We start from the raw sequence: 22,260 nt of genomic DNA on the forward strand, positions 1-22,260 counted from the left end.
CTCACGGAAAAAAGTAATTCTAGTTAAACATTTACGGCTCCCTGGGGCAATGCCACTGCGGCAGCTACTGCTTGTGGAGCTTTCCAGCATGGTCATGCCATCCCTCAGCCTCCTCAACACACTCATTTGGCTCCAAGACAGGCGACTCAGTTTATTATTCTCAACCTAACCCCATCTTTTCCACTTTAGGCTCCAACACTACAGAGCTGCCACCCCCACTCCCATAAAAGCTAAGTCCCTGGGAGGAGGAGAAGGTAAACCACAAAGTTAGAAAGACTGAGAAAAGCAAAGGTCATACAATTCTCAAATAAGGAAACAAACTATAGGAAGGGCTCGGTGACTGGACACAGCGAGAAGTGGCCAATATTCCCTTGACCAGGCCAAATGCAATAAACCCCTGGCTTCTTGGGCTCAATCATAGTTCAAGGTTGAGGTCAGCAATGCTGTGTGCAGGCTTTGATTTCCACAGGGTCATAGGGCATCATCCACCATGTGAAGGGGCTCCAGCAGGCTGGGGATGCACAGTGCCCATCTCGATCAGGATCCCGATGCCCTCGCCATGGCTCTGGCTCGGGCAGCTTTGGCCTCGTCCTCCAGGTCATCTAGGAAACGCTCCTGGGACACGGAGTAGAAGGTGTAACCATCTGGGAAAGTGGGTTCAGGAAACCACTTGGAGTATGCACATTGCCTTTTCCTAGACCTGTGCCACCACCCTGTTACTCTCTCACCCTCCCAAATCAGTGATTCCGCCCTCTGCTTTTCTGAGCGCTGACCTCGATTACTCCGTTATTATCGATGAGGCATATAAAAAGAGCATCTTAAAAGGACAAAGTAAGGTCCATTAAACGCTTGGCTCGGCATCAGAAATGGCTAAGACTTTCGCAGCTCTGGCTCTTTTTACCACCCCAGCACTGACCTACTACTCGCTGCCGTTCCTCTTCCCCTGCCCCCATATGCCGTCTCCTGAGCGTACTACAGTCCGAACGGATACAAATAGCTAACACCAGGGCCCCGATGCCCAGGCCGGTCACGATGTTCCGGGTCCGCCGCTGTGGTAGAGTCTTCTGCCACTGGGCGAGCTGCACCTGCCGCATGAACTGCAGCTGCGCGGGAGTCAGCTTCTCCCGAGTCGGGTCGATGCGCTGAGCCACAGGGGCCTTTCCATCCTTAGCATCGAGAGAATCTCCGGCTCCCGGCGCCGCCATGTTGCCGCTCCGTCCGTCATAGCCCCAAGGCGCGGGGCTTGCTGGGAATGGCAGTCCTTGGCCGCAACAGCGGACTCTGGGAGTTGTAGTCCGCGTGTTCTTCCGCGAGGCGATCGCTGCTCTTGGCCTTAGGGGAAGGGCGGGGGCGGGGCAAACGAGTCGAGCTTTCTGATTGGCTGAGGGGTCCGCGGCCGTTGGGGCGGGAAAGGGCTGTAGAGTGCTCGAGGCCGTGGTGGAAATTGGGTTTTCCTCAGACTTGAGGTGAAGACAAGCACACAGAAGGGGACGAGGAATCCCAGACAGAGTGTGGCGGAAGACTGGGGTGAAGCTAAGGGGGTCGGTTTATGGATCCAGTGAGCCGTCCAGGTGCCCCCAAAGGCTTCTGAAAATGGATGGACCTGTGAAGTCAAGATTGGCCTCTGTCAGTGACTTTCAGTTTGGAGCTGTTGCCACAGAGACGATCGAAGACTCTCTGCTCCACCTGGCGCAGCTGAACGAGCGAGCCGTGCAGGAGGCTGCAGGCCGGATGGGCAGCTTCAGGGAGACCCGGATCGTGGGTGTGGACCCAGGGCCCGGGAGCCAGTTTTATGGGAGACTAGGGCACCTGTCTTTGAGTCACCAGCCTGGAGACTCAGTTTCCCATATTCATTCAGATAAGTGTTGTTAGGAACTACTATATGCCAGGTGCAGGGGATACAGTGACGAACAAGACACACCGGCACCCTACCCTTGATTTCAACCCATGTAGAATGCTTCTCCACACCGCTTGGGGTAGAAGGATAAAACAGAGATTCAATCCCTGCTTTCAAACCATGCCCAATCTTTCGAGGATATTAGAACAAATCCGTAAATGACGAGGTACAAGTACTGTTAGTTAAGTGACATAACAGCTAAAAGAAGCTTTCTGGGGCTTGAAAGGAGCGACAGGGTGAGGTGAGGGTAGGAAGAATTAAGGGAGTCCTCCAAGCATGGTAGACCTCAAAGAGGGATGAGTTTGGGTTGGTGAAGGCTGAGGATAGCGTTTCTACCGAAAGATCCTAACATGAGTAAAGCCATGGAAATAGGGAAGCTTAGGGTGAGTGTGGGTCAAGTCCAGGTTGTCCAGAGCATGTGGAAGAGTGGTTGAAATGAAGACCAGAAAAGTAGTTTGGAGACATTCCATGTGACACTTTGAGTGCCAAGGGTGAGGGGTGGGAGTGTTTATACTTGGCTTAGTAGGAAAACAAGAAGGCATTGAAGAGTTTCAAATATGAGAGTGATATGACTGTAACCTTTGCCTTAGAAAAAATTACTTTGGCTGTGATGTATAGAATGGAGTGGAGTAGGAAGGGATAGGAGAAAGGTAGACCATCAGAGTCTCTGTCAGTAGTTTAGGCAAGAGGGCAGAGGGAATGACGGGAGGATGAATTAAAAACATTTCAGGGACAAAATCTTGGGTTCTGCAGTGGATGAATTTAAGAGGTGGAGAAGGCAAAGAAGACCATGCCAAAGGGTTGAGCCTAAGAGAATGGGAATATAGTGATGCCATTAAAAGAAATACACACACCTAGTAGTAATAATAATAATAATAACAATAATAACAATAATAATAAAATGGGGAAACGTCACTTTTGCTTGGGAAAGAGAACAACTTTGGTTTCAGATCAACTGAGTTTCAGGTGCTTGTAGAACATCTAAAGGAAGGCTTCTAGTAAGGGGTTTAAAAAAGTCAGAAGAGAAGTCAGAACTAGAGATAAAGGTTTCAGAGTTATCTTCATAATGATAGTGTTGAAACTGGTAGAGGGGCGCCTGGGTGGCTCCGTCAGTTAAGCCTCAAGCCTCCGACTTTGGCTCAGGTCATGATCTCACAGTTAGTGGGTTCGAGCCTGCATTGGGCTGTGTGCTGACAGCTCAGAGCCTGGAGCCTGTTTCAGATTCTGTATCTCCCTCTCTCTCTGACCCTCCCCTGCTTACGCTGTCTCTCTCTCTCAGAAATAAATAAAACATTTAAAAAATTAAAAAAGAAAAAAAAGAAACTGGTAGAGAATGAGTCTGAGGGGGAGAAAAGACAAGCAGGTCAGGGACAGTTCCTCCCTTGGGAAACATTTTGTGCTCAGGTCAGTTGGAGTAGGAAGAGAGTCATGAAGGAAATTCTTAAAAAATAGGGAGATAGGAACAGAACCTAGACACCTCTGGAAGCCAAGAGAAGAGTTTCAAGAAGGATGATGGTCAGCAGTTTCAGATGCCTCAGGGATATGAACGATGGGAATGAAGGTTGCAAAAGGGCGATGATATTTAACAGTTTGGACTTTTTTCTGGCCTTTGAGACCATGTTTCGGCAAGTAGAAGCCCAAACCACAGAACATCAGGGAATTCATGAGGAAGTGGAAGCAGCAGGTTTAAGCAAAGGCTTTCAAGAAAGTTAACAGCGATGCAAACTAGCTTAAGAGGACTGAAGGGGAGGGTCTTTCAGTTAAATGATGTGAGTATGTAAGTGCCCGGAGGGAGAGCCAGCAGGAAGGGAAAGCGTAACCATCATCTACTGCATCTAACCCTAGCTCAGTTCTCTTGGCAAGTTAAACTAGAAAATACAAACAATTGCCCAGATAATTCAGACCCAAACTGAACCAAAACCAAACAACTACACACACACACACACACACACACACACACACACACACCAAAGAAATAAAGCCTAACCTCCAGCAAATAAAAAGACTAGTAACACAGTTATGTGTGATAGGGGATTTTGCTTAATTGCTTAAACTAATTATCTTCTGCATTGGGCACTGTTAGCAGGGCTTTAGTTTCTATAACAGCCAGGTTTTTGTACATATGGGGAACATGTGTTGAGCAGACTGTTCAACTGTCTTGTGCTAGCTTAACTTTTATGTGCCTAAGAAAGGCAAATTTTCTCTGAAGACACATGGTCATTTGACTATGCATAATTCTTTGCCAATCAGTTCTAAAAGTCCCAAGTTCTGCAGATTTCTTTGTTGAGAACTAACATTTAGCCTTGTTTCCACCCTCTAATGATAATGCAAACTAAATAGAATTCTATCTGGGGCTATTCTTTCAAAGAGAAACAGAGGCGGACTAAGATCCTGCCAAGGTATCTTGCCCTTCCCATCTTCCCAATGACTTTGCCACCCCTCACAAAGTGGGCTGTGTTCCCTGACGTAGGGCATATTTCTTCAAAACAAGCCACTCCCCAGTAACAAACTTGCTCCTGGGGACAGGCTCGGCCACTGCAGATTTACCCAACAAACTGGTGGTGAAGAGATGGTGTCCAGCTGTAAGGTGAATCCTGTTTGTAAAGCAATGGGAGTTCTCCAGAGGGCGGTTACTAAACAAACACTGTTAGGAAGAGTATCGAAGCTCCAGGAGGGACTTTTCTGTTCCTGTCAACATTCCACTGAAAACAGAATATGGGGGTTCGGGTTTTTATCCATCCAAGAATCTCCCTTGAAGCTGGAGGTTCCCAGCATGGTGTAGAGGCCAACTAGACCAGCTGGTTTGTTTGTGTGTAGCTGGCCAAGCCTTTTATCAGCTGAGACCCACAGGAAGGCTCAAGGGTCACCAAGGGGGCTCTGTCAGCCTTGGATCTGCCTATTGGCAGGAAAGGGAACTAAGCTCAGCTTGTGTTGTTTCACTCTCCCCCATCTCAGCCCCTGACCCTCTTCTCCTGGCCCCCTTGTGGCTTTTATACTGTGCCAGGGTTTCACAGAGTGGTTTTTTGGTTGCACCTTGTGAATTAGGCTCTTCTTTCCTGTTTTGGCAGAGTTTGTTTTTCTCCTGTCTGAACAATGGTGTCTGGAGAAATCCGTGAGCTACCAGGCTGTAGAAATCCTAGAAAGGTAAAGCCCTGAGCATTAGGTCTTTGTGAGTGGTACCTCTCAGAATGGTTAATGTATCCAAGTCTTAGAAGAGTGCAGCTACCCCTTACTAGGAGACCTGGGTTTACAGCCTCTGTTACTTGCAAATGCATACTTCTCACCCAGGGACTGGTATCGGGGAGGAGGAGATAGAGCATAGTTTGATACACAAGCTCCCTTTAGTTTGAGTGAGTGCGGATGGTTTACTCTCCCCTTCCCTTTACAGGTTTATGGTTAAGCAGGCGGAGAATATCTGCAGGCAAGCCACGATCCAGCTGAGGGAGAAGACGGAGCCTCAGAATTGGAAAGCTCTGAAAGAACAGCTTTTCAATAAGTTTATCCTGCGTCTTGTGTCATGTGTTCAACTGGCGAGCAAACTTTCCTTCCACTACAAAGTAAGGAACTGGGGTCTCTCATGGGCACCTGAATGTTTGGAGAAACCAGCTTATCCACAGGTGACTGTGAGAAACTTCCTTCTAAGCGAGGTGTTACTATTCCTGTGGAAATTCCAGAGTGCGATTATGCTTCTTAAGCATACCTCCTACACACACACACACACACACACACACATGCAGTCACACAGAGGCAATTATGAAATAGCCTGAAGTTCTGTTTCCAAAGTATAATTGCTGGACAAATGCCATCATTATTCATACAGGTCACCTTTCCTCCCCTTGGACTCAAGGACAGTTTACATAAGGTGCCCGAATTACCAGCAGACCTATCAGTATTAAAGACAAACTGTTACATTTATAGGGGATAAAATGTCTCCATACCCCTACCCAATGCCTGCATAGTAAAATACCATTCATTCAACACATGCTTGCTGGCCTTCTACGGCCAGATGCTACACTAGGCGCCATGGGTACAATAGTAAACATATTGCCTGTGCTCTCAAGGAATTTATGATCCAACGGGAGAAGACACACAGGCAAATAATGTGGGAGAGTGCTTTGATTAGTGTAAACACAGATGGCTATGAATATACCCCAACAGCCTTGGAGAATCAAGGAAGTATATTTAGAGACAATGACTTGTTGAAGGCGGTACAGGTAGGTAGGAGATGGGAGAGGGTCTTAAAAAAAGAGGGAGAGGAGTTACACAAAGCAGAGAGAGAGGAGGGAGAGGAAAAGGAGATCCAGACATAGGAAACAGCACGCAAACAGGTCTGGGAGGGCTGGACGAGCTCAGGAGCTGCAAGCAATCCTATATGACAGCATCGGGGGGTAAGGGGCAATTACTAAGAAGACGCGATGAAGGCACGAGCTGGATTGTACAAAGCTTTGTACACTGTGCCAAGATGTATGACCTTTATTCTGACACCTTTCTCTCCCTCTCACTGTTTTATTTTTCTTTGCTCAGATTATCAGCAACGTTACAGTCCTGAATTTCCTCCAGTCTCTGGGGTATGTACACACTAAGGAGGAACTGCTGGAGTCAGAGCTTGATGTTTTGAAGTCCCTGAACTTCCAAATCAATCTGCCTACTCCCCTGGCATATGTGGAGATGCTTCTAGAGGTTTTAGGTACTTGATCACGTGTGTTGGACAGTGTGGGTTGGAGTCGTCCGTAGAAGGCAAAAGGAATGTGCCCAGAGGGTTGGAAGCAGTGGAAAGAACCCGCCAATGAGAAACCGCAGGAAGCCCGGGATGACTGAGTCAAGTGTTCCCTCTGGTACTTGTCAGGGAAGGAAACTCAGGTCTTAGCACCTGGCTTCTATTTGGACTCACTAGGCACTCTTACTGTAGAATCAAAGAGGTGATTTTCTAGAGAGGCATGAGATAAGAAGGGAACAAATATACTCTACCTGTATATATACCCTAGATGGAGATTTCTCTACCTCTCCCTTTATCCTTTAACTTTTTCTTCAATGTTTATTTATTTTTGAGAGAAAGAGCGTGAGCAGGGGAGGGGCAGAGAGGGAGACACAGAATTTGAAGCAGGTTCCAGGCTCTGCGTTGTCAGCACAGAGCCCAATATGGGGCTCAAATGTGTGAACTGCGAGATCATGACCTCTGAAGTTGGACTTAACAGACTGAGCGGCCAGCCGTCCCTCCCTTTATCCTTTAAAATTGACCTTCTGGGGGGTCTTGGTTTAGGCTCAGGTCATGATCTCATGGTTTGTGAGATCAAGCCCTATGTTGGGCTCTACACTGGCAACACAGTGCCTGCTTGGGATACTCTCTCTCTCTCTGCCCTTCCCCTGCTCGCACATGTACTCTCTCTCTCAAAATTAACATTTTAAAATTGACCTCCCACCTAAAGAGATTTCCTACAGAACACATTAGCTCAAGAGCTTTCTGTCACATGACAACAGTGATTATGATCAGAGAAGACGCACTTAATGTCCTTTACCATCCCCATACTCCACCTAGGATACAATGGCTGTTTGGTCCCAGCCACACAGCTGCATGCAACCTGCGTGACCCTGCTCGACCTTGTCTATCTCCTGCATGAACCTGTATATGACAGCCTGCTCAGGGCTTCAATTGAAAACTCCATACCCAGTCAGCTGCAAGGGTAAGGCAACTCCTTTAGGTCAGGCCTCTTCCAGAAACAGCGAGTTAGGAACATACCTTGAGAACAGACCATGGGAATGGAATTTACCCAGTGAGGCATCCAGTCCACAGATAACCTGCACAGGTTACCTGGTTTTAATTAACTTCCAGTGTTGCTTGGATGCAGATGACTAAGCCCAATCAGCAAAACTCTGAAGTATTTTTACTTGTAAATTTAAATGACTTCAGGTAATTAACATACTTTCTTTCTTAGTTCTTGGAGGTTTGAGATTACTGGACAGCCCTTATAGTCACTTAGGAAAAAAAGCCAGTCACAGGGCTGCAACTTGGACAAAAGTGTTTGATTACTGTAAAGTCAGACTGGCAAAAAGAGTCACAGTTACATTTGTTAGGAAGACAGATGGGACAACAAAAGGCCTATAAGCCAGTCAGGAGGCTCATGTTTTAATCCAGTTAGGTTGGGAGGGGGTCAATTAGCTCTTACTTGGCCACTTCCTTCCTTATCTCAAAAAGTCCAAGATGATCAACAGCTCTTAGTTGAAGTTCCATGACCCTCGGGTTTGGAAGATGAAATTTCATTCTAGCTCCAAAATTAATATGGTTTTAATCACACAGGGAAAAGTTTGTTTCAGTGAAGGAAGACTTCATGCTGTTGGGAGTAGGAATCATTGCGGCGAGCGCTTTCATCCAAAGCCCTGAGTGCTGGAACCAGGTGCGCACCATTGGGCAGGACCAGCATGGTCGGCTTTGCTCAATAGAAAGCATTTTCCCCTCCGTTAAAGGACAAGAGAAGACAACTTATAAAAGATAAGTCAAGACTCAGGATTAGGAAGAGTAAGCAGGATTGGGGAGAGGAAAACGCTCGAGTAGGTCTGAAGAGCGCTCTCCAGTTTTTCCCTTATGGAGCTGGAAATGGAGGTCCGTGTTCAGCTTGTTCATTTCCCTTTCTGATGACAGCCCGCTATCATGCTCAAGTCCAGTAAGTGTATCCTCCCAAATAGAAGACAATGTCAAGGCCCAAGTGTCCCGTTCATATTTCACAGACCTCAGCTCCAGGAGAATGAAATGTCTAGCAGAAACTTTCCAGGCTGACACTATCAGGGTAAAGGCATCCTAAAGTAATTTGGCCATTGGCAAACACTGGGATCTGGATTTAATCTTCTCTGTCAACTCTGAGAAACGAAAAAATTTACATCTGGCCTGAGAGAACCGCCTGAGCGATGTGTCTGTTTGTGCACTAAAACACGTGGAGATTATCTAGTAATAAAAACTCCGTCTATTTCTGAAGGTTGTGGAGCATTTGCAGAGCATCACCGGCATCGCCCTGGAAAGCATCACTGAGCTCTCTTACGCGATCCTGACTCACAGCGTGGGTGCCAACACTCCAGGGCGACAGCCTGTCCCCACCAACCTGGAGGCCAGGGCTCTGCGGGCTGTCACTTCCTCCAACACATGAGGCGGGCTCCACCCACCAAGTGTTGAACCGCCTTCTGCCACTGCACTCATCCCTCCTTTTGTTTACTCTCCAACTCAGGGGTACAAAAGTTCCAAGTATCTTTTGAACTATGTTTTGTGTTCCGAATTCATGCTCATTTTTCTGCATCAAAGAGTGAAAGTTGACAAACATGTCTTTTTTGTTGTATCAGACTGAAAATGTCAAGGAGCTAGGAGGAGACAGAACATTAGCGAAGTTGGTTCGTTTTTGTTTAACAAGATATTTATAGCTTTTCCCTAACTGATATTTAGAACTTTTCCTTAACTGTTCATTTCATTGAGAGAGAAGATAGGATGTGGAAATTAGTATTAACCAGGGGCTTGAAAACCGAGACTGTTTGGGTGACCTTGACTGAGCATCAAGGAGGCACTCTTTACTTCCCCTTCAAGTTAGTTTAACATCTCTGTTCTGTCACTGAGATGTATACAAATAGGGCTTCCTCCACAGCTATTTCCATTAGTCTTTTTTAAAACTAACACCAATCCATCTCTAAACATGTTTCGACAGAGCTTTCACATACCTGCACTTGAACTCAATACTCCCAGAATACAAAGTGCTCTATTTTAGTTAACAACAACAACAACAACAACAACAACAAAACCCAACAGTGCACTTCTGGGCAGTTATCAGACTGCAGTAAATCTTTTATTACAAATAATTAAATCTCTCCATAATGTCTCCAACAATATCAAACACCATTTCATATCTCTAACAGAGACCAGAGTAGGCATTCAGCACTAGAACCAAGTGAGAACAAGTGTTAAATTTCAAGCTTCTGATCACATCATCTGGTGACCAAAGCTTATGTGTCATTTTCTCACGTTTGCCAACTGTGCGTCTCACACATCTCGTCATCCCAGTGGAGACAAAAGTTTCTATTTCATATTGTAAGTGCAGAAAGTTGAGAGAGATAAACCCCAGTGAAAACACATTGATCTCAACTCAACTCAGTTAAGAAAACAAAAACAAAAACATATTTAAATTAGTTGTTTTGAGGGGAGAGAGGGATAGGAAGGTTTGGGGTTAAGAGTCAAACTACGACGAAGGCTGGTAGCTCTGCGCGGTATGTTGTAGCCCTGGAAACTATCTGTCACATGATATCCTGAAATAAAGTGGCTTTTGTGGATTTTTTTCTGTTTTGGTATTGTAAACGTGCTGTTAATAGTACCCGAATTTAATTTAAATTTTTTTTTTTTGCAAACAAAACAAAATTTAAAGCCTTTAAGGCAAACATCTCCTAGGAAAAAAAGTCATTTGTTATAAAACTGTGAGGATACCCAAGCAAGACCCCACTTAAGATTTGTCAGCATGAACTTGAGAGCTTTTGTCCACTGTTCCTCAGAGTTAAACTGGGTTTTGATGGAATAGGAGCCGCCGCTGCCTCCTGTGTCTTCAATCTTGCCTTTCTCCACATCCATCCTGCAGATGGACACAGCAGAGCTCATTAGTAACTGAGATCCGAGTTAAGTCAGTTCAGGCAAACGGGCAGGGACTTGATCATGGGACCATTCACGTCATTTTATCTATTAAAGAACTCTTGGAGAGGAATGGTAGTGTATTTTGGATTTGCTTAAAAGCCAAACATCAAGAAGGCTGTCACAAGAGCCTCATTGTCATGGCAGAGTACAGGGACAGGACACACACCCAAACAAATGAGAAGCCTGGAGCAGAGGGTAAGTGAGGGTTACAGTACTCCTGACTGTTTGTTTTGTTAAAAAAATTTTTTTAACGTTTTTTATTTATTTCTGAGAGAGAGCGTGAGCAGGGGAGGGTCAGAGAGAGAGGGAGACACAGAATCCGAAGCAGGATCCAGGCTCTGAGCCGGCTGTCAGCACAGAGCCTGAAGCGGGGCTCGAACCCATGAACTGTGAGATCATGACCTGAGCCTAGGTTGGACACTTAACCAGCTGTGCCACCCAGGCGCCCTTCTTGACTGTTTTCCTAGACATACCTGAACTCATGGGGAGAGAAGGGAGGCAGAAGAAAAGAAATGCTTTGTTCTGGGGTGGTAGAAGGAGCTCAGCCTTATTCTCTTGAACGAAGGTCTGCGTCTATCACTGGGCTCCTACAACATCTGACCAAAGGAAGCATGCCTGTGTATTTCCAAGGGCTTAAGGGGAAGGCTTCCTGAAATGAGAGAGCCGGCTTGAGCTCTGTGCTAAGAAAATCCCGCAAACGGGAAGACGGCAAGATTCTTCTTCTTTAGGGACCAGGTGGTCACATTCTGTCCTGCTTGCAGTGTTGAATCACACTTTGCCCATCGGTGTCATGATTTTGCTTTCCTACCATTTAGACTATGTTTTGCCTCCCCTCTTACTGTCTCTTCAGTTATGCTCGATTTGGTCCTGCTCTAGGCTCACGAGCATTAGGGAGTACTGACCTGTAAGGAAGACAAAAACGTGTCTCGCCTTTCTCAACCTCTTCTTTGAACTGCTGCACACAGTCCAGGAAAGCCACCATGGCATGGTCAAACTTGTTGTCCCAGAAAAACCGCAGCCCCCCGGAACAGTATAACGGCAGCTCCTGCCCAAGGAGAGAGAGAACCGGTTGAGGGTGTGGCACCAAGACAGGCTACCAGAGACGGTTCCCCAGCCTCTCCACCTCTCAAGTCCTGTTTTGTCTGTCTTCCACCGGAAAAAGTGAGCCTGGGCAAATGCAATGGCCAGGAACTGTTTCATCGTCACCGGAGAGGTATTAAACCTCACAGTGACTCCTTTCCTATCCTGGCATACACATCCTCCTCTGATCTGCCCTCAGCCCTTCTCAACAGACTGTAAAAACCTACTTTTTGGCTATAGGCCCCGATGAGCTAATCCTGAGCTAGACAAGCCAAGGGATCATGAGACACCTCCACCTAAGGAAGAAACTAAAAAATGCTATTATCAAAAGCAAACGACTCCGTCAGGAGGTACCATTCTGCATCCCACCGAAGATGGGGCCTCCCAGAGTACCTTAGATTTGTCTGTCAGAGACTCCAGATAGGAATGGTTTCCGTAGGGAACAAGTCGATACCTAAAAATGGAGATGCGTTCAGAGATGGATACAGGACTCCTCCTGAAGTGATTACTGAGATGTTATAACCCAGTGATTTTCAGGCTTCATCCTACCCAAGGACTACTTTTATTATTCCCACCTCTCTCTCTCATCTCTCTATAGGCTCCATGTTTAAAAGATTTTGTTTTCTGAACTATATTTATTATATAATTGTCTGGCGGCCTTTCATGGATAAATGCAGATTTTGGTTTAGGACGGAAAAAAAAACAAACAAACCCAAAAACGAACACTGAGAACAGAGTGAGGAACCCCGAAGGTTCTGGACACAGTGGGCTGGGGACCACAGCTGCGGTCACGAGCTCAAGGACTGCTCGATGAGTGCAAAGCACCCTGTGGTTAAGGGGACGACCAGAAGCTGACAGGAGTCTCCACTGGCAGGAAACTCTCAGTGTGCTGTGAACATGGGCTCTTGCCGCAGCAGAGGAGAGTACCAGGCTGGAGATACAGATCCCATCAAAGACATGCCACACCCCAAGAAAGGGGGCCACTTCTTACCTCTGAAATTTCAGACCCATCTTATTGGCCAGGGCATGGAGCAGCAGCACCGTCTGGCCCCACGCAGCATTGATCTCATTCCATTCCACAGGAACACTGGGCAGGCGACCCAGTCGGAAGTTATTGATGGTGCCGAACTGTCCACTGTGCCTGGAGGAAGGCAGGGGGGGCGGGAGAAAATACAGGGAGAACTCAACACTCGGCAACTACTGAGACTTCCTGCTTGCATCTAAATGCCGGCACAGACCTCCCTCATCTCCACATTCATGGATCTAAGCTCTGTTTGGCACTTTATTGTTTTTAGGTAAGCTCTACAACCAATGTGGGGCTTGAACTCACAACTGTGAGATCAGGAGCCACATGCTCTACTGACTCAACCAGCCAGGTGCCCCTCTACTTCACACTTTAAACACACATCTGGGGTGCATGAGATGGCTCAGTTGGTTAAGCATCAGGCTCTTGATTTCAGCTCAGGTCATGATCTCACAGTTTGTGAGTTTGAGCCCTGCACTGTCAGTTCAGAGCCTGCATGGGATTCTCTTTCTCTCTCTCTGTCCCTCCCATACTCGCACTCTTTCAAAATAAATGAACTCAAAACATTTAAATAAACAGATATAGAGACAGACAAGTAAATAAATGCATGTCCAAATGTGAGCTGTCATCTTCCCCCCTTGTGCTCAGACGTCCAAGTAGAAACAGGGACATCACCCTTGAATGCTCTCCCTGCTCCCTCCCCTCAAAAGCCACCAAGCGCTCTTGATTGGACTCCTAAATCTCTTCCCAAACTCAATGCCACTGCTCTATCTTTTCCTGCTTTGAGTCCTACTGACAAGTCTCCTCACCAAAGGCACTGCCCTTTCCCCGCCCCTCCCATCATCCCCCACATCGCAGGTGAAGCTATGTTCACAAATGCAAATGTGATTATGTCACTTCCCTGCCTAAAAGCTTCAGTGGTTTCCACTGCCTTTTGGATGAAGTCCAAATCCCTTAATGAGGCCTACAAGGTCCTTGGGGGAACTGGTCACTCTCCAGTTTCATATCCTGTCACTCTCCCCTTCACACTCAATCTCTAGTCACAATAAGCTCCTTTCAGTTCTTCGGACGCCCCACTCCCACGTTCCTGTGTGTCTTTGCACATGACGCTCCTCCGCCAGGAACCGCCCCCCTGCTCTGCAAGCTTCCACCTCATGCCTTGGCTTAAGCATCAACCTCCCCGGGGGGGAACACTTTCCACATGGCCTTCCTAAATTGGGCGAAGCATCTTTATGTGGCCCCAGAGCCCCGGAGGGTTACAGCTATCAAACCGCATTACAACAGCCTGTCACATATCCGCCTCTTCTGCGAGGTTTTATAAGCAACCAGGGGCAGGATGCGTGTTGTTTGCTGTTGGCCTTCTGGTGCTTAGCACGGTGCCTACCGCATATGAGATGCTCGACAGAGACTAGTTCAATGGATGAAACGCAGAATGAATACACCAATGACCCTAGGGGTTAAGAAATCAGCACCAGGCCGATGACAAAGTTTTCACGGCCCTCAGGGAGGGCTCAGATCTTTCCCTTTCCTTGGGGGAGTGAATGTCACTGAGCTCTAGAATTCCAACCCCCTGAGGGGTCTATCCCATCACAAGGAATGAACGCGACCTGGATGGGGAGGTGACATACGACCCTATTTCGGGGGAGGCGGGCACCCTGGCTTAGCGGTCAGCGGCTGAGGCACAGACGTGCAGTGCTTTCCGGGTGCTCCTCACCCTCCAACCCGCATTACCAGATGTGGAAGGTTGCATTAAAGACATTGGTTTTCTTCAGCTTGTCCAGCTGTATCTGGGCGTAACGCATCTGGTTTTCCACACTCTTCAGCTCATCGTCCAGCTCCAGCTGCTGTCGCTTAAATTCACTGTATTCCCTCTGATACCTGTGAGCAGCAAGGTGGCCACTGAAGGCTGTTGGTTTGGGGCGTGAATTTCTCTCTTGCCACCCTCCCCCCATAACGATGTACTCTAGTGGTGATGGTTAGACCTAGTTACAGCATCCTTTCCAATTGGCACAGGTCCCATTCAAAGGAACATACTGATCCTAGTTGTTTTGCCTGCGAGGGACAGAAATGTCTCAAATCCCAGCTGCCCACGTGCAAAAGGTAGAGGCAAACAGGACTCTCCTAAACCAGGACCAAAAGCCTCTCCTATGTCTGATTTTTTCCAGAAGTGGGGTGCGGGGGTGAAGAGTGGCTTCTTCTAGTAACTGACCACAGCTGAGCTTCTAATACTTCACTTCTGTGCATTTACTGTCCTTTTATGCAGTTGGCACACACCACTTCCAAATGTAACCTGTTCACTATTTTGAAAAAGCTAACTTTTTTTCTCTGCCCATCACTTCCCCAAGTTTAGTGAGTATGGGGACTGTGTCTCCTCCACTAGACAGAGGGTTCTCTCAGGTCAAGATCACCAGTGACATTTTGGGGCTGGGAAGGAACAGATGTAGGCCAACGTGCTCATCTTTCCAGAGGAGGATGCCAGGCTCAGTGGCTGACTTACCCAAACGGGCTCAGTGCCCCACAGGGCAGAAATGCAACTTAGAACCCTTCTTTCTCAGCTCTCTATCCAACTGACATGCTTTTTTCACTTAATCATGCTGACCCTTCACACATAACCCTCCCAACAGACCTTGGGAAACAGGGCCTGGAAACGGTACGTGGGATCTGGAGCAGACCTGCTGCCAAAATAAGAGGCGACGGCAGCTTACAGACATTCGGTCAGAAGCCCCTGCTCCCCCTGGAGCCTTGTGGGAAGGAAGACAGAGGAACAGGGCGACCACTCACTGAGCTTCCTCCTGATCCAGTCTCTCAGCCTCAGCCTGGACCTTCTCGAGATTCTCTGCCACTAACTTGCGGTTCTTTTCCACATCTTCCAGCTCCTGGATCAGCCTCTCCTCCTCTAACGCCAGCTCCTTTAGCTCCATCTGCAGCTGCTCACTGTCATCCTCGTTCATCTGCTCTAAGATCTCTAAACAGCGTCTGCCGAGGACACAGGCAGAATATACTCACCACGGGGAGCCTGGTATTCTGTTTACCTGAGTGGAGCTTAGTGCCTGGGGAAGAGCCAAGCGGTCCCCAAGCGGTGATGGCGTCACGGTCCAGATCTCCATTTCCGGGCACTGGCTCTAGAGGCACTCACTTGTAGTTCTGACACTCATTTTCAGTGACGTTGAGCTGAGTGTCCAGTTGGTCTAAAAGAGTATCTGTGCATTCCTCACACAGCGGGTGATCCACATCTGTCTGGCCTGACATGATGTCAAAAAGGTCCCCAGTGACCTGGAGATGTGGGGTGTGGGAGAGTCAGGGGAGGGCCTGCCCCATGCCACCTACCCGGCCACCCCCTCTGCCAGCCGCACCCGCCGCCTGACGCGGCTACGATGCCGACTTGCCTTCAGCCTTCGGCTGAGGTTCTCCATGGTGCCGCCGTCAGATGCCTCCCCGATCAGAGTGAAGCTGTTGGCACTTTCTGTGGACATCATCCTGCAGACACCCCCCGCCCATGGGCCACATGAGGGAGCAGAGAGGCCTCCTCCACTCCACCCACTGCAGTGGCAGAGACTCTCAAGCACCGGCTGAGGGGCCTCATGGCGCATACCCACTCCTAGCCTGACTGATCTCCCAAGGGTACCTTTCTCCCAAGGGAAGGCCATGCTGGTCTTCCACAGGGGCACTCAGCCCGAAGGTTGGCCTGGATGAACTAAAGAGGGAGAGGGGGCATCAAAAACTGACATGTGTGTGTCTGTAGTAGAAAAGGAAGGAGAGTCAGGAAAGACCATTTTTTAAATGTCAAAGCCCTCGCTGGCAGCCTTCACAGGCATCAACGACTGAGACCCTGAACATCTAATGACATCTGCTATTTTACCACTTTTCAAGAGCCCATCTCTTCTATTAGTCATATAACTCCCTCAACTTTTCTCGATTCTTCACCGTGAGAGCCATTGTCCCTTCCCACTGTGTGAATGGCTACAGGAACAAATCAGTACTGGAAGGTGAGGGGCCAGGTATAAGAGAATGTGTCTTTTCTGGAAGAGCCAAAAGGCTAGATGAGGATTTATTTCCATCACCTGGCTCCAGGTCTCAATTCTGGGTTCCGTTAAAATTCTACTGGCCTTTGGCAAGGAACAGGGGGCTGAGGAGTAGTAGGCACCTGGCTGGGGGGATGAATCTGCGAGAGACACCATCCTGGCGAGTTTCAATAAATGGCTCCTGGGAAGGAAATACGAGGATATTAGAGTTCTGGCAGCTTGGTGGGGGTTGGGGGTGGGGTGTCTATTTCCCAAACAGCCTCAGAACGACTTGGCTTTACCCTTGGTGGATAACCACAGGACCTGATAAACCACACAGATGTAAGAAATGGGTATGATCTAGCCAATCCTTGGATATGTGCACTAAGAAAGGACCCCTGGTACAGATGAACCCCAAGTCCCATATGATTTTTTTGTGGGAAACACCATCTGTATGACATAGTACTTATTGTATGGTTAAGTCGGCATTTTTTCCAACACTGACTAGTCGGGGATAGGGGAGAGAATGAATGCCCTAAATCATGGCACAAGGAAAAAGGTAGATCAGGATGCAGTAAAGTTTGCCATGGCATACAACACAGTAAATGATTCGTATGTTTTTGATACTCTGACATAATGTATATGTCATCAAACTCTTACGACATCTACCTTCAGCAAAGGAAATTTTGCTGACACTACCACAGCTTAAAAATGACATGTTCTCTGATGCTGACAATCTTTTCTGACTAGAGTAATCATACTCTAGTCCAAACTAAGACACTTTTGAGAATGGAGAGCAGTGGATATGAGTAATTAGCTAGGACAACAGATATAAACCAAGTGTGCCCTGGGATGATGTGGACACACAGGTCACCTCATCTCCTACCTATCCTGGCTTGTAATTCTGCTTCAAATACAAAACCCTCCCCATATTTTGTAACTGATGCCTCATTCAGTAATCCTGTGACCGCAGGTGCACTTCTGTGCCTCCCCAGTGACCCATGGTGGCCTGATCATGTAGAATGTCTCTTGTTAACCAGAGATTCCAAAAGTCTAGGGGCTCTAGAAGCACCAAGTACCCTGCAGAACCCCAGTTTGCATTCCAGTGTGTCATACTTCTCCTGAGTTAGCCTCTTCCTCTTGGGTCTCTCCTGGTTTCGCCTGGGCTGTGGCAAGTAATGGAGCTAAGGACAAGGAAAATATCGAATTAAAGTCTGAACAAAGCCAGATTGTGTATGAAAATATGGGAAACAATAAAAACAAATTCTCATCACCACTCCCACCTCCACTTTTTTCTTTTTTAATTTTTAAAATTTATTTATTTAAAAAAATTTTAATGCCTATTATTTATTTTTGAGAGAGAGAGAGAGAGAAACAGAGACAGAGCACAAGCAGGGAGAGGGGGGAGAGAGAGGGAGACACAGAATCCAAAGCAGGCTCCAAGCTCTGAGCTGTCAGCATAGAGCCCAGCGCAGGGCTCCAACCCACAAACCAAACCATGAGCTCAAACCTGAGTTGGGTGCTTAACTGACTGAGCCACCCAGGAACTCCCTTCCATCTTTTTAAAAAAAATCACCTTTAAGGGCGCCTGGGTGGCTTAGTCGGTTAAGCGTCCGACTTTCGCTTAGGTCATGATCTCGCGGTTCGTGGGTTCGAGCCCTGCGTCGGGCTCTGTGCTGCCAGCTCAGAGCCTGGAGCCTGTGTCAGATTCTGTGTCTCCCTCTCTCTCTGACCCTCCCCTGCTCACCCTGTCTCTGTCTCTCTCCTAGAAATGAATAAAACATAAAAAAAAAAATTTTTTTTTAATAAAAAAATCACCTTTATTATTATTGTTGCTGTTCGTTTATTTATTGTTGAGAGACAAAGACAGAATGCAAGCTGGAGAGGGGCAGAGAGAGAGGGAGACACAAGTTCCAGGCTCTGTCTGAGCTGTTAGCACAGAGCCCGACATGGGGCTTGAACCCACAAACTGTGGGATCATGACCTGAGCTGAAGTTGGACGCTTAACTGACTGAGGCACCCATGCACCCCCTTTCACCTTTTTCTTAATGTTCATTACTTTTGAGAGAGAGACAGAGTGCGAACAGAGGAAGGGCAGAGAGAGAGGGAGACACAGAATCTGAAACAGGATCCAGGCTCTGAGCTGTCAGCACAGAGCCCGATGCAGGGCTCAAACCCACGAATTGTGAGATCACCACCTGAGTCGAAAGTCTGATGTTTAATCCACTGAGCCACCCAGGCGCCCTTAATGATTGTGTTTTTAAAAAGACACCTTATCAGGGTGCCTGGGTGGCTTAGTCGGTTAAGCGTCCGACTTTCGCTTAGGTCATGATCTCGCGGTTCGTGGGTTCGGGCCCTGCGTCGGGCTCTGTGCTGACTGCCAGCTCAGAGCCTGGAGCCTGTTTCAGTCTGTGACTCCCTCTCTCTCTGACCCTCCCCTGCTCACGCTGTCTCTCTCTCTCCTAGAAATAAATAAAACATTAAAAAATAATAATAATAAATAAAAAATAAAAAGACACCTTATCTTTCAAAAACACTTACCAAAACATTTACAGTATTTTTATGTTTGGGGTTTGCTCCAAAATAATCTAGGGTGGGAGGGGAATAGATGGGGCTGTAGATGAAACATGATTAAATAGGCACTGGTACTTGTTGAGGCTAGGGGATGGCATGTGAGGGCTCATTACATACATTGAGGTTTTCCATAACAAAAGGTAACAATCCCTTTCCTCCAGAATAACTAGGAAGGAATGTGAGGGAACTTTCTGGGAACCTGAAGGAACTTTCTACATCACAATGATCTGAGTTACATAAGTGTATCCACTTTGTCAAAAACGCACAGCTAAGGATGACTGGCTGGCTCGGTAAGGAAAGTGTACCACTTAATCTCGGGATTGTGAGTTTGAGCCCCCTGTGGGGTGTCAAGATTAAATAAGTAAAACTTTAAAACAATGTTTAGGGGCGCCTGGGTGGCTCAGTCGGTTGAGTGTCCAACTTCGGCTCAGGTCATGATCTCATGGTTCGTGAGTTCAATCCCTGTATCGGACTCTCTGCTGTCTGCAAAGAGCTCGCTTCAGATCCTCTGTATCCCCCTCTCTCTGCACTTCCCCCGCTCGTTCTCTCTCTCTCACAAAAATAAAGATTAAACAAAATTTTTTTCAAAGCACGCTAAGACTTGTACATTTAAAGGGATGCCAATTTACTTTTTTAAAAGAGAATAAAAAAGCAAAATAATTGAGTGGGGATGCAAGGTGGGTGAAGATATAGAGAACACAAGAATGACAGAATGTGGCTAATTGTTGAAGCTGGGTGATGGATACAAGGGAGTTCATTATGCTATTCTTTTGACCATATGATAGAAATTTTCCATAATGAAAGGTTAAAAATGTATTAGAGTTAATTCCACTCAAAAAAGAGAAATTGGTAGTAATGATAATAGCTAACACTTATTGAGTACTATTTGCCCAGCATATTCCTCAGTACTTATGTTCTTCATCGTATTTGATGCTTCCAACTACCCTGGGGTCAGTTTAACATTTTACAGATAAACCAAGAAACCAGGGCTTAGAAAGTAAAGTAACTTGCAAAAAGTCATTCATCCATTCATCTAGTAATTGAGTTATGATTTAAAGCCAAGCAGGCTGACTTTGGACCCATGAGCTTATTTAAACTATCCATTCAGCCTTTTTCTTTCTTTTCTAATTTCATCAGACTGTGGGACTTTAAGACTCTGTTTCTCCATTCACCAGCTGTTGGCCACCGATAAGTCACTTAAGCTCTCTAAGCCTCAATTCCTCAGATGTGAAATGACGATGGTACTCTCCCATAGGGGCTGTCGCAGGTATGAATGAAGTAATGCATGCATTGCACTTCCTATATAGTAAGCCCTCAGCATATGGTGCTTATTATTATATACACGTTCTTTTACTCTGAAACAGCAGGAGCGGAACACTAAGGGCCTTTCCTTAGAATAGGAAGCTCTCAGAAGGATACAGTGTCCGAACTTCTTCATGTTCCCAAAGAGAAAATAGGGAGCCTGAGAGATGAAATGACTTTCCTAGGTTCACACAATGAGTCTGTGGCCGACTATAAGGATAGCTACTTTAAGACCTACATCTCCAGAGCTGCCCACTTTCCACGATTTTGAACACCCTCTTTTCAAGGGTCTCGCTGACCTGTGAGCTCCTGGATAGTGACACGGTCCAGGATCTTGAAGCTCGTGTCCAGTTTCAGGGGCTGGCTGCAGCGCTGGCACACGAAGCTCACCTGCATGGTGCTGCTGGACGTTTTAGACCCCTCCATCCCTGCGGCGGTGGAGAGGAGGCGATGTTAGGGAGAACAGCGCCCTTGGGACCCTGATCCGGGGCTACCACCTGCCTTGTGGGTGTGGTGAAGGGGGAAAATCCTCGCCCGCGCCATTCCCTGTAGGAACGGTCCGGTACCAGGCAGACCCGTTTCCGGGGCAGCCCTGGCAAAGGCAATTTTCCAGCCCAGAGTCTGGGAGGGGCTGCAACAGGGGCCGTCAGGGTTCCCAGGCTCCACTCTAAGGCCCCCAACTCAGCCCCCGACGCTCGTCACCTTGGAACCCGGTGCCCGCACCCTGGTCCGGTCTACCGCGGGGGCACCGTGGCGTCGGGTCTGCCCCAGAGGGAAGCCTCCAGAACTGCCATCGCCCAGTCTTCAGCTACTTCCCGGTCGGCCAGGGGAGGACTTCCGCCCGGACCGGACGTGACGCCACGACCGCCCGGCCGACGCTCCCGAGGTCAGAACTGGTCCACTCGCCTGCGGGCCCCGCCGCGCCCCCTAGAGGCTGAGCTGGGAAGCGCGGCAGGCGTAGGCCGGTGGGCAACCGTAGTGGGGGGAGATGAAGGACGGGCTGGGAATGGGGAGACTCCGCCAATGTATAATTCTGTGACTTAGCTTTAGATTTGTCACTTCTGAGCGGAACCATTTTAATTTTAATTGCGGTATCAGTTTAAAATTTTTTCCTTGGGAGATCCCGGCTTTCTTTCAAATACCCCTGAAAGAGTAGTAGACACACCTGGAGGGGAAGGTGAGAAGGTAAATTTTATTGTGTTTTATTTTATATTTTAAAATCCCAGTTATTAGGAAAAATCGAACCTTTCTGATATTAAATATTCAGATATTAAAGTTATAAAAGAAAACATATTTGTCTTGGCGCAGGCATAGACCGATCAATGGAACATAATATAGTTCAAAAACGGACCAAGTGTATGAGGCATTTAGTATGTGGTAAATCTAGTATTTCAAATCAGCGGGGAAATGAACTACTTAATAAGTGCTGAATGGAGCCAAAGAGCCTGAAGATAGTAGATAGTATGTAGTAGTGAGCCGAATCTCTACCTCTTTGTTTACACCAAAGAAACTCCAAATTTAAGCATCAAAAATACAATAATTGGGGCATCTGAGTGGTTTAGTCCTTAAGCTTTTGACTTTGGCTCAGGTCATGATCACATGATTCAGGAGTTCCAGCGCCCCCATCAGGCTCTCTGCTGTCAGCCTGAGCCTGCTTTGGATTCTCTGTCCCTCTCTACCCCTCCCCTGCTTGCTCTCTCTCTCTCAAAAATAAATAAACATTAAAAAT

The 22,260-nt window shown here is 47.3% G+C and overlaps 3 protein-coding genes across 7 annotated transcripts; 1 reads left to right on the plus strand and 2 right to left on the minus strand.

The window, feature by feature from the left end:
- Positions 1-131: 131 nt before the first annotated feature.
- On the minus strand, positions 132-1,264 carry LOC120248412 (cytochrome c oxidase assembly factor 3 homolog, mitochondrial). 2 transcript variants are annotated; one of them, XM_039256760.1, is made up of 2 exons: positions 917-1,264; positions 132-615 (listed from the first exon to the last, which is right to left on the minus strand). In XM_039256760.1, exons 1-2 carry the CDS (start codon positions 1,203-1,205, stop codon positions 599-601), a joined length of 306 nt encoding a protein of 101 aa, XP_039112691.1. In that variant the 5' UTR covers positions 1,206-1,264; the 3' UTR covers positions 132-598. The 2 variants fall into 2 exon arrangements, with proteins under 2 accessions (XP_039112691.1, XP_039112690.1); XM_039256759.1 differs by having other exon boundaries at positions 132-644; positions 992-1,245.
- A 62-nt stretch (positions 1,265-1,326) lies between these two features.
- CNTD1 (cyclin N-terminal domain containing 1) lies at positions 1,327-9,398 on the plus strand. 3 transcript variants are annotated; one of them, XM_039256755.1, is made up of 7 exons: positions 1,327-1,762; positions 4,966-5,041; positions 5,286-5,454; positions 6,422-6,584; positions 7,434-7,578; positions 8,193-8,289; positions 8,866-9,398. In XM_039256755.1, exons 1-7 carry the CDS (start codon positions 1,594-1,596, stop codon positions 9,031-9,033), a joined length of 987 nt encoding a protein of 328 aa, XP_039112686.1. In that variant the 5' UTR covers positions 1,327-1,593; the 3' UTR covers positions 9,034-9,398. The 3 variants fall into 3 exon arrangements, with proteins under 3 accessions (XP_039112686.1, XP_039112687.1, XP_039112688.1); XM_039256756.1 differs by having other exon boundaries at positions 1,327-1,466; XM_039256757.1 differs by lacking the exon at positions 4,966-5,041 and having other exon boundaries at positions 1,712-1,762.
- A 282-nt stretch (positions 9,399-9,680) lies between these two features.
- BECN1 (beclin 1) lies at positions 9,681-21,357 on the minus strand. 2 transcript variants are annotated; one of them, XM_039256753.1, is made up of 12 exons: positions 21,234-21,357; positions 20,831-20,959; positions 17,772-17,839; positions 16,799-16,857; positions 16,041-16,131; positions 15,791-15,927; positions 15,436-15,630; positions 14,386-14,532; positions 12,622-12,771; positions 12,024-12,084; positions 11,453-11,595; positions 9,681-10,491 (listed from the first exon to the last, which is right to left on the minus strand). In XM_039256753.1, exons 2-12 carry the CDS (start codon positions 20,955-20,957, stop codon positions 10,323-10,325), a joined length of 1,347 nt encoding a protein of 448 aa, XP_039112684.1. In that variant the 5' UTR covers positions 20,958-20,959; positions 21,234-21,357; the 3' UTR covers positions 9,681-10,322. The 2 variants fall into 2 exon arrangements, with proteins under 2 accessions (XP_039112684.1, XP_039112685.1); XM_039256754.1 differs by lacking the exons at positions 16,799-16,857; positions 17,772-17,839; positions 20,831-20,959; positions 21,234-21,357 and adding an exon at positions 16,716-16,798.
- Between the last annotated feature and the right edge of the window lie 903 nt (positions 21,358-22,260).

The sequence above is a fragment of the Hyaena hyaena genome, unplaced genomic scaffold (assembly GCF_003009895.1).
Source record: "Hyaena hyaena isolate Hyena2069 unplaced genomic scaffold, ASM300989v1 scaffold_589, whole genome shotgun sequence".
NCBI classification, from domain to species: Eukaryota; Metazoa; Chordata; class Mammalia; order Carnivora; family Hyaenidae; genus Hyaena; species Hyaena hyaena.

Bases quoted from the DNA above. Each gene is read 5' to 3' on its own strand.
- BECN1 (XM_039256753.1), bottom strand. From the start codon at position 20,957: ATGGAGGGGTCTAAAACGTCCAGCAGCACCATGCAGGTGAGCTTCGTG. The intron at 15,928-16,040 runs GCAAGTCGGCAT...CCACATCTCCAG, and splicing joins ACCTCAGCCGAAGGCTGAAG to GTCACTGGGGACCTTTTTGA. The intron at 15,631-15,790 runs GTGAGTGCCTCT...TGTCCTCGGCAG, and splicing joins AATGAGTGTCAGAACTACAA to ACGCTGTTTAGAGATCTTAG.
- CNTD1 (XM_039256755.1), top strand. From the start codon at position 1,594: ATGGATGGACCTGTGAAGTCAAGATTGGCCTCTGTCAGTGACTTTCAG. The intron at 6,585-7,433 runs GTACTTGATCAC...TACTCCACCTAG, and splicing joins GATGCTTCTAGAGGTTTTAG to GATACAATGGCTGTTTGGTC. The intron at 7,579-8,192 runs GTAAGGCAACTC...TTAATCACACAG, and splicing joins ATACCCAGTCAGCTGCAAGG to GGAAAAGTTTGTTTCAGTGA.
- LOC120248412 (XM_039256759.1), bottom strand. From the start codon at position 1,205: ATGGCGGCGCCGGGAGCCGGAGATTCTCTCGATGCTAAGGATGGAAAG. The intron at 645-991 runs GTATCCGTTCGG...CCACTTTCCCAG, and splicing joins GGCCCTGGTGTTAGCTATTT to ATGGTTACACCTTCTACTCC.